Source organism: Lichenostomus cassidix, chromosome 8, assembly GCF_008360975.1.
Source record: "Lichenostomus cassidix isolate B80296 chromosome 8, HeHo_3.0, whole genome shotgun sequence".
NCBI lineage: Eukaryota > Metazoa > Chordata > Aves > Passeriformes > Meliphagidae > Lichenostomus > Lichenostomus cassidix.
In genome coordinates this window covers 1,292,049-1,301,663 of record NC_139489.1, presented here as the reverse complement: position 1 = coordinate 1,301,663, position 9,615 = coordinate 1,292,049, and the positions used below count along the sequence as shown (strand labels likewise).

The 9,615-nt window shown below is 42.1% G+C and overlaps 1 protein-coding gene across 1 annotated transcript in view; it reads left to right on the top strand.

The window, feature by feature from the left end:
* Nucleotides 1–455: 455 nt before the first annotated feature.
* PDE4B (phosphodiesterase 4B) overlaps nucleotides 456–9,615 on the top strand; it is a 150,258-nt gene continuing 141,098 nt past the window's right edge. The window contains exons 1-2 of the mRNA XM_085067386.1: nucleotides 456–564; nucleotides 2,576–2,811. Coding sequence (XP_084923512.1) covers nucleotides 523–564; nucleotides 2,576–2,811 — 278 coding nt within the window. The 5' untranslated portion in view covers nucleotides 456–522. The remainder of the gene's footprint in view (nucleotides 565–2,575; nucleotides 2,812–9,615) is intronic.

Sequence of the window (9,615 nt, the reverse complement as noted above, 5' to 3'; positions counted from 1 at the left end):
CTGGCAGCAAGTCTTAATTCCATGTTATCCCTATCTGTGAATATCATGCTCGTGTTTAGCCTTGGTATCTGGGGATGGATCATTTAATCCTTTTAATAACAGGGCTTTTAATTCCTGTTAATTGTTGAGGACTGATCAAACCATTCAGCTCAATCTACAGTTTGATTCTGCTCCTGTGGTGTGACTTTTGTGTTGCTCAAGGGGCAAAGGATCTTGGAGGCAAGAGGAGTTTTCCCAGTGGGAATAGGGAAACTTTGGAATAATTTCCTATGGAAGCAGAGGATTCCCAACATTACCCAGGTCTTGATGAGCTTCAAAATCTTCTCCAACCATAACAATTCCATAATTTTACCAAAACAGGCAGTTGGGAATAAATCAGCTGTGAATTTAATTGCTAGTTTGTCATCAAAGCCAGTTTATTGTTTTAAAAAAAGGTTTTGGTTTTTTTCTTTCAGCTTGCCCATCTGAAGAAATTGTATTTCCCAGAAGTTTTTTATCTCGGGCTGCACTTGAATCTCGATAATGAAGAAAAGCAGAAGTGTCATGACAGTGACTGCAGATGAGGTGAGATCCTGCTGAAGTTTTATTTTTCCTTTTTCTCCTCTCCTTTTCCTTTTTTCACATTGTGAAAACGAGCTGAAAAGTTGATGTTGTCTTCTTTTGTAAATATAAACTGGTTTTGCTTTGATTGCTGGTGGATAATCCTGGAGGATTTTTATATTACAAGCAGAAAATAACCCCAGCACATTAAAAAAATTAACAAATCAACCTCTGTGAAAAATTTAGATGAGTTTTATACAGGTTTTGTGTGCTCTGATGGGCTTTGATCAGTGTAGGCCAGAGAGCAGGGAATGCTGGTGGGATTTATGGAAAATTGGTGGGATTTATGAAATGGTGATGGGATTTATGGAATGCTGGTGGAATTTATGGAATGCTGGTGGGATTTATGGAATGCTGGTGGGATTTATGGAATATCTGCTCTGGATGCACCTTTGGCTGTATAAATACATCAATATTTAACCACTCAGCAGCTGATGTGGTGATGCATTTGTTACTCCATTATTACCCTTGCTAATCACCGTGGTAATTCCCTAATAATTAAACTCCAGTTCCCATCCTCTGGGGAAATGTCTCCATTTGGGATGATGGCCTGATAACCACAGCTTTCATTGACCTGTTTGTCCCAGCTGGGGCTCCCAAAAAAAATGGGAAATCCCTCAGAATGTATAGGAAAAGAGTGGAAAATAAGGCTTGGTGTATCCTGGAGCACTTCTCCAATTAATAAGTGTTGTTTTCCCACTCTTATCCTGAGTTTTGCACAATTTCCCTGAGCACAAGGCTGGATCTGCTCAGTCCTCACTGATTTTAATGGAAAAACCTCTCAAATCCACTAGGAAAGCACAAAACCCTACTGGACACTTCTGAAATAACTACAAATAATTAAACAATCTCACAAAGATTGTTAATGAAGGCAGGTTGAGTCAGATCCTCCTGCAGGAGACAGATTTTCCTTTCTGGCATTCCCAGGAGTGTTTTCCACCTGACTTTGGGCTGTGAAAGAACCTGGAAAACGATGGAGATTTGGTGCTTTGCATTCCATGGAATTATTTGGGTTGGAAAAGACCTCCAGGGTCATGGAGTCCAACCAGTTGTTCATGAAGGACTTAATAAATTATTATGGAAATTAAAGCTCACTCATTTTCTCTGAAATCCCTCAGTGCTGCCTGGGAATGGGGTTGGGATTCCTAGGGAAAGTGAACCAAGGGATTTGGGGCTTGGAGAGATCCAAATTCAGCAGCAGGCAGAAGCAGAGGATCAATGTGGTCATAAATATAAATATTGGCTGATTAAACCCCTCCAGCTTCTGAAAGCTCATCACATGCACCACAAAAATAACATTTGTTTTGGACAGTTCCATTTGAATAGCTGAATCCTTGGGGTTCATCCTAAATCTAGAGCTGTTCTGCTGTGGGAGAACTCCTGGATGAGCTTTTGGGACACTGACAGCCAGCTCTGGGATCGTGGGGATGCTTCAAATAAAAACCACTAGGAATTAGAAGGGAAAAAAAGCTTCAACTGATCAAAATGGAGATCGAATTGGAGAAATCTGGGAAAGCCCTGAAGGATTTTGTGTGCTCTGGGATTTTGTTTTCAGTCCATGGAGATATCTCCTGGTCTGTTTAGGACTCTGGATTAGGTGGGAGCTTGGAGTGCAGGAACCCTCCAAACAGTGGGAAAATCTGGGAATGTTCTGCTGGGAGATGAGAGTTCCTGTGCTGTCTGCAGGATCAAAATGAGGTTTTGGGGGTTATTTCTACCAGCAGTGTCGGGGAAGCTGAGCTGGGGGTTTCTCTCTCAAGAGGTGATGTTCAGTGAGGTTGGAATCAGCTTGGAATTCAGCTTGGATGAGTTTGGAGTGAATTGCTGATGCTAAAATCCCAAGCAGAGCAGTCAGGCTGTGCCAAGTTGGGTTCTGTGATAGTTCTGCCTGGAGAATCGAGTGTGTTTTATCATCGTGGAGCAAAACATTTGTCTGCAGAACTTAGCAACCTGAGTGGCCTTTCTGTGTTTGCAGAACTCCCTGGATTACCTGGAATGTGGGCTCAGCAAATCCTACAGCACTTCCAGCCACACCCTGGGCATTGACCTGTGGAGAGGCCGCCGGTGCTGCTCGGGGAACCTGCAGCTGCCTCCACTGTCCCAGCGGCAGCCCGAGAAAGCCAGGACACCCGACAGGGACATCGTCTGCAGGCCAACCACCCTGCCCCTGCTCACCCCGCCCAGCATCGCCATCACCACCTACCAGGACTGGTGAGTCCTTCAGCTGTGCTTTTATGCATTTCTTCATTTATTTGGGGTTTTTTTCTGGTTTTAAATCGGCTTTTCCCTCCTTGGTTTTTATTTTAAATGGGCAAATAATTGTCTTGTTGTGTTGTCGTGTTATTAACCTGATGGATCACTCTCTAGCAGTGTGTTGTGGATGCAGGTTTGTAAAGCAGATGATTTTTGGTGGATGTAAGATCTACTTACATCGTGGATGTAAGTTTGGAAAGCAGATTATTTTTATCTTCTTTTGGAAATTTTACGTTGTGAAAAAGCTCTCCTGAAACTTTTGATTCCGATCTCAACCGGAGGATTTGTGTTCCTAACTTGGCGCCACACGAGTTCAGGGTGTATCGTGGATGTAAGTTTTAAAGCAGATTGTTTTTATCTTTTTTTGGAAGTTTTACATTGTGAAAAAGCTCTCCTGAAACTTTTGATTCCAATCTCAACCAGAGGATTTGTGTTCCTAACTTTGCGCCACACAAGTTCAGGGTGTATTGTGGATGTAAGTTTGTAAAGCAGATTATTTTTACCTTTTTTTTGAGATTTTACATTGTGAAAAACTCTCCTGAAACTTTTGATTCCAATCTCAATCAAAGGATTTGTGTTCCTAACTTCACACAAACATGAGCTCAGGATGTATGGTGGATGTAAGTTGTAAAGCAGATTGTTTTTATCTTTTTTTGGAAATTTTACGTTGTGAAAAACTCTCCTGAAACTTTTGATTCCAATCGCAACTGGAGGGTTTGTGTTCCTAACTTTGCGCCACACAAGTTCAGGGTGTATCATGGATGTAAGTTTGTAAAGCAGATTATTTTTATCTTTTTTTTTTTTGAGATTTTACGTTGTTAAAAAGCTCTCCTGAAACTTTTGATTGTGATCTCAATCAAAGGATTTGTGTTCCTAACTTTGCACCCACACAAGTTCAGGGTGGTGGTGAAGTTTTCCACAAGTGGTTGAGGAAAAGGCTTTTAACTCTCTGGATGTTTTCTGTCCATATGTGAGAAAAAAGGCTTGGATAAAAGCCCATTGGAATCTAGAGTTCAGCTGGAGAAAAGCCCCAAAGAAGCCATTGGAGAGCTGATTCCAAGGGGTTTGCTCCAGGGTGAGTTCCAGCATTGGTGACAAGTGCCAAAACAAGGGAATTCATCCAGAGGGAGAATGGGAAAGCAAAGTCTTGAGTGTTGCTGTGTTGGAATTGGATTTGATGGCAAAACAAGGATGTGTGTCCTGCTTTTCCTAGGAATATTGAGATGTTATCAGTGTAACCTTAAATCCTGTGCTCTCAGCTTTGGGTTTAGGTTCTAAACTTCCCACTCTGCTCCATTTGCTGGTCACATTCCCATTATTCCAAGCTGGAATCTGGGTTTCTGTTAAACTCAGCACTCTTTGCAGTTTGCTTTTGAACAGCTCTAGAGGACATCCCAAATCCATTTGTTAGAGTCCTTTGGAAAGAGGACTGACAACTGAAATTCCTGCTGAAAACAGGATTTCTAAACTGCCCTGCAGTAGCTGAGCCAGAGGAATTGCAGGAGCTTTTGTGATTAATTGCTGGGGATAAATGCAACAAAATGAGTTCCCTCATTTGAGATGGGTTGGGAATTTTGGCAAGAGAAGGGTTGGTTCACCTTTGTGGGGCAGGAATTTGCATTCCTGCCTGGCAGAGCAGTGGGAACCTTTCCACAGGGTGAGCTCGGAGGGATGGATTGGCTCGGAGCTGGAATGCAATGCGCCTCTGTCCATGGTCCGGGAGAAATCCAAGGAATTGCCATGGATTTATCCCTGGGAACACAAGAGGGCATCGCTGCTCCTCTTTCCCAGTTCTGCACAATCCGTGGATGTGGATTTTCCCGGAACGGTGTGTTGTTGGTGTTCCTTTAGTGCTGTAGAATTCCCAGTTTGCCCTTGGAACTGGGAGTTGCTGGTGTGACTGGGATGGAGCTCTGGTCCAGCTCCTGTTTCTGCATCCTCCTCACCTTCCTGACCACTGACATTGGCTGATCCTACAAAAACTGGGCTGAACATTCCTAATTTTTATTTAAATCCTAATTCTTACTTTCCTGACCACTGACATTGGCTGATCCTACAAAAACTGGGCTGAACATTCCCAGTTTTTATTTAAATCCTAATCCTCAACTTCCTGACCACTGACATTGGCTGATCCTACAAAAACTGGGCTGAACATTCCCAAGTTTTATTTAAGTCCCAATCCTCACCTTCCTGACCACTTACATTGGCTGATCCTACAAAAACTGGGCTGAACATTCCCAGTTTTTATTGAAGTCTCAATCCTCACCTTCCTGAAAACACTTAAATTGGCTGATCCTGCAAAAACTGAGCTGAGCATTTCCAATTTTTATTTAAGTCCCAAACCTCACCTTCCTGACAACACTTACACTGGCTGATCTTAAAAAAGCTGGGCTGAACATTCCCAATTTTTATTTAAATCCCAATCCTCACCTTCCTGAAAACACTGAAATTGGCTGATCCTACAAAAACTGAGCTGAACATTCACAATTTTTATTTAAATCCTAATCCTCACCTTCCTGACCACTGACATTGGCTGATCCTACAAAAGCTGGGCTGAACATTCCCAAGTTTTATTTAAATCCTAATCCTCACCTTCCTGACTGCTGACATTGGCTGATCCTACAAAAACTGGGCTGAACATTCCCAATTTTTAGTCCTAATCCTCACTTTCCTGACCACTGACATTGGCTGATCCTACAAAAACTGAGCTGAACATTCACAATTTTTATTTAAGTCCTAATCCTCACTTTCCTGACCGCTGACATTGGCTGATCCTGCAAAAGCTGCGCTGAACATTCCCAATTTTTATTTAGGTTTTAGGCCTTGAGGATTTTGGACCAGGTTAGCCATGAGCTCTACCCCATTCCAGGCAGTTTTTCCCTACAGAATTCCCAGTGACTCAGGGCCTGCCCACCCTCTCAGGGAACACAGTGGAATGATGGAATGTTGAGCTTGGAGAAGATCCTGGATCTGGGATAGAAATCCAAAAGAGCTGCAAGTTCAGTGCTTATTAATGGTCAAAAAAACCAAATAAATGGAAGATTTGAAGGAAAAAAATTGTGGATAAAATGTGGAAGATGTTTCTGGAGAGAGGTGCTGGTAACCAGCAGAAAAAGGGAGGCTGATCCCAAAGGAATAATTCCAAACCAGCTGTGATGTAACAATATTTTGTGGGGAAAAGGAAGGGAATGCTCACACAAAACAGCTTTTCTGGAGCATGCAAGGCAGGAGGGATGTGGGACAGAGATCTGCAGGGACAATCTGAGTGGAGAAGTCTTGCAAGCTGCTTTTCCACAATTCTTGTCCATATTTTCATCCAAACGATTCCAGTGTTTCCCCAATCCTGCTCCATATTTCATAACTCCAGCTTTGTGATAAGAAATCCAGGCAGGAGGGAAGAGCGAGGGTGTGAAGAATAAATTTGTAGCTACACTTGGAGCATCCAAAAGTGTTCTTTTCCCAATTTTTTTTTTGCTCCTTAGCATCTCCTGGGTTCGATTTGAGAGCTGGCTGCTCATTCCCACCATTTCCCCAGGTTTGCCTCAGGTGTGTGAGGATATTTTGATATTTTGAAGGGTTTGCAGCAAATCTTGATGTTGAGACAAAAATGTGATTTATGGTGAATCCCAAAAGTGTGAGGAAATCAAGGCTTTAAGAATTCCCTGAGGAGTTGGTCTGGTTTAATATTAAATACTGGAGTGCACTTTTTTAGGGATTAGGGGAGCTGGTAAATATTTAGGATATGGTGCTAAATACTTTATGAAAATATGGATTTGCTGCCTTATTTCCCCTCATTTATGGCTTTCTTCTTCTGGAATAATTTGGTTCTGGAGCCTGGGGATGAGAATCTAAAAGGAAAACATGAAGGGATCGATCCTATTCTCCATCCACCCAGAAACCTTTCTGCAACTGGGATAAATCTACTCTGTCTCTCCTCCTGTAGTACTCCTGTTGTGCTCCAGATGGTGGTGGTGGGCAGCGAACTAAAAACAGCGTTAAAACCGAAATAAAACCGAAATAAAACCGAAATAAATCTGAAATTCGGGATCATTTTGGGCACTGAGTGACTCCAAAGCTTCCTCAGGAATTCTGGCTTTTTGTCATCCCTGGGAAGCTGCTGGGAATTAATTGGGGGGTTGATAAAATGGGAATTAATTGAGGGCTAGATAAGTGGGGATTAATTGAGGGGGAGATAAGGAAAGTTAGGATGATAAAGGGGATGAGATTTGCATGGAGAATTAAGGATAATAAAGCTGAAATCAGGCTGGTAAACCAGGCAGATGCTTCTTCCAGATCTGTAAATCCCAGGGATGGAAGGAGATATTTAGGAAGCTTTAACAGGAATTGTAGGATGAATCCCAGAAATTCAGAGGGAGACGATGTTTTGGAGAAGTCTGGGTTTTTTATTTTATTTTATTTTGTTTTTTAAATGTTGTTCCAGACCTTGGGATAATACCCTGAGAAACTGGAATCTTATTTCTTAAATAATTTCAAATGCCAGTAGATAAGAACTGAAGGAAAGTGCTGCAAGCTTGGAATAGGAAAAAGAAAAATAGATGAGCTGGCTTCCCCTGTGGTGTGAAAAATAAAAAACCTGAAGGAAAAAACGACTTAAAAACGGGTTTTTAATTTTTATGCTGATACTTAAAATGATTGAAAGCACAGAATGGACACCACCTGGTGCAAAATATGAATAATTCCCATAAATCCCATCAGTTTCTGTGGTAATGAGGGAAGATCAAATTATTCCTCTTGAACATCCTGCCTGGATTTCAAAAATCTTCTCCACATTTCCGGGGGGCATTTCCTTCCCTTGGAAAAGGAGGTCAGTGGTGTTCCTCACAACATCCCATCCTCTGCAGGGAAAGGAGGTTTTCATTATTCCTGCCTGCTTCTGGAAAATGTTTGGGAAAACTTCACCCTGAAGCTCAGAATTGCTGCAATTTTTCCTAAGTTTCCCAACGATATCTTGGAGAAATCTGGGAACAACCCTGAAGGATTTTATCTGCTCTGGGATTTTGGTTTTAGATCCTTCTAGGGCTCATTCCTGGGGATGAATTCAGGATTTGGTGGGAGCTTGGAGTGCTGGGATCCTCCAAAACAACGGGAAAATCTGGGAATGTTCTGTTGGGAGATGAGAGCTCCTGGGGCAGAAAAATTCCAGCTGCTCCCTGAAGCTTCAATCCATTAGAAATCCCCAAAGTGGGAAGGAGAGGTCCTGTTGGGTGTGGGAAGAGGAAATTCCTTGAATTTGTTGGAAAAGGAGGTCAGTGGTGTTCCTCACAACATCCCATCCTCTGCAGGGAAAGGAGGTTTTCATTATTCCTGCCTGCTTCTAGAAAATGTCTGGGAAAACTTCACCCTGAAATTCAGAATTGCTGCGATTTTTCCTAAGTTTCCCAACGATATCTTGGAGAAATCTGGGAACAACCCTGAAGGATTTTATCTGCTCTAGGATTTTGGTTTTAGATCCTTCTAGGGCTCATTCCTGGGGATAAATTCCGGATTTGGGGGGAGTTTGGAGTACTGGGATCCTCCAAACAATGGGAAAATCTGGGAATGTTCTGCTGGGAGATGAGAGCTCCTGGGGCAGAAAAACTCCAGCTGCTCCCTGAAGCTTCAATCCATTAGAAATCCCCAAAGTGGGAAGGAGAGGTCCTGTTGGGTGTGGGAAGAGGAAATCCCTTGGATTTGTTGGCATTTTAACACCTCATGGAGCTCTGAAGGAGGAAATGGTGATGGAGAAATTTGAGAAATTTGAGAAATAACTGTTCTGAAGTGTTGCAGTTTCCTCATGCTGTTCCTAAGGGAATTCCATATCCCTGGTGGGGTTGGGATGGGAATTATTCCTATCTGTAATATTCCCATCTTGGTTTTATTGCTTGGATTGGATTGCATTGTATTATTCCATGAGGAATAAAGGAGCAATAAAACCAAGCCATGGCAATGGGGCAGCACTCAGGGGTTTGGGGTTCACATCTCACCCCAAATCCTGGAGATCTTTTCTCAAAATGAACCCCAAAAATCCTTTCTAGCCAGAGAAACCCAAATATCCCTGCTGTGTCAGTCCAAATGCCAACCTATCCCAAAAAAACCTGGCAAAAAAAGGTGATTTCGCTCTCTCCGACTTGACTCCACAGTTATTTCTCAGCTAAAAATACCCAGAGAAGTGTTTTGTCTGCCTATATTTAGATTTTGGCTGGTGCCATCGGGTTCTGAAGCTTTTGCAGCTTCAAAAAACTTTATTTACATGTTTTCTCGGAGGCCTAAATAAAATCACTCTGATTAATATGAGGTGTAGTTGCAGAGAGGTGTTTTCAAACGGATTAATCATAGGTCATGAATTAAAATTATCGTTATTTCCAAACCTCTTTCTGTCCACACCTTGTGTTTTGCTGTTGCCACCTCATCTTTTTAATTCCTTCCTATTTATTGAATTGGTTGAATTTTAGTCTAAAGGCTCCAAATCACAACACCCCTTTCTGTGTGAATTGCAAGGTGATCCCAATAATTTTATTAAGGATAATCCTGAAGTTTAGAGCTGCCTGGAGATAAAAGCGGTTGAAAACAGAAAAAAAAAAAAAAGGCTTTTAATGATTCAATTTTAATGATACACCTCAATCCTGAGTGCCAAAAGACAGCTTGGGATGTGTGTGGAAGGGGAAGAAATGACTCACTGCTCATCAGCAGAACACAACGAAGCTTCTGAAATATTTTCCTCCAAACTTCACCCTCGCTAGAATAGAAAATAAATGAAAACGA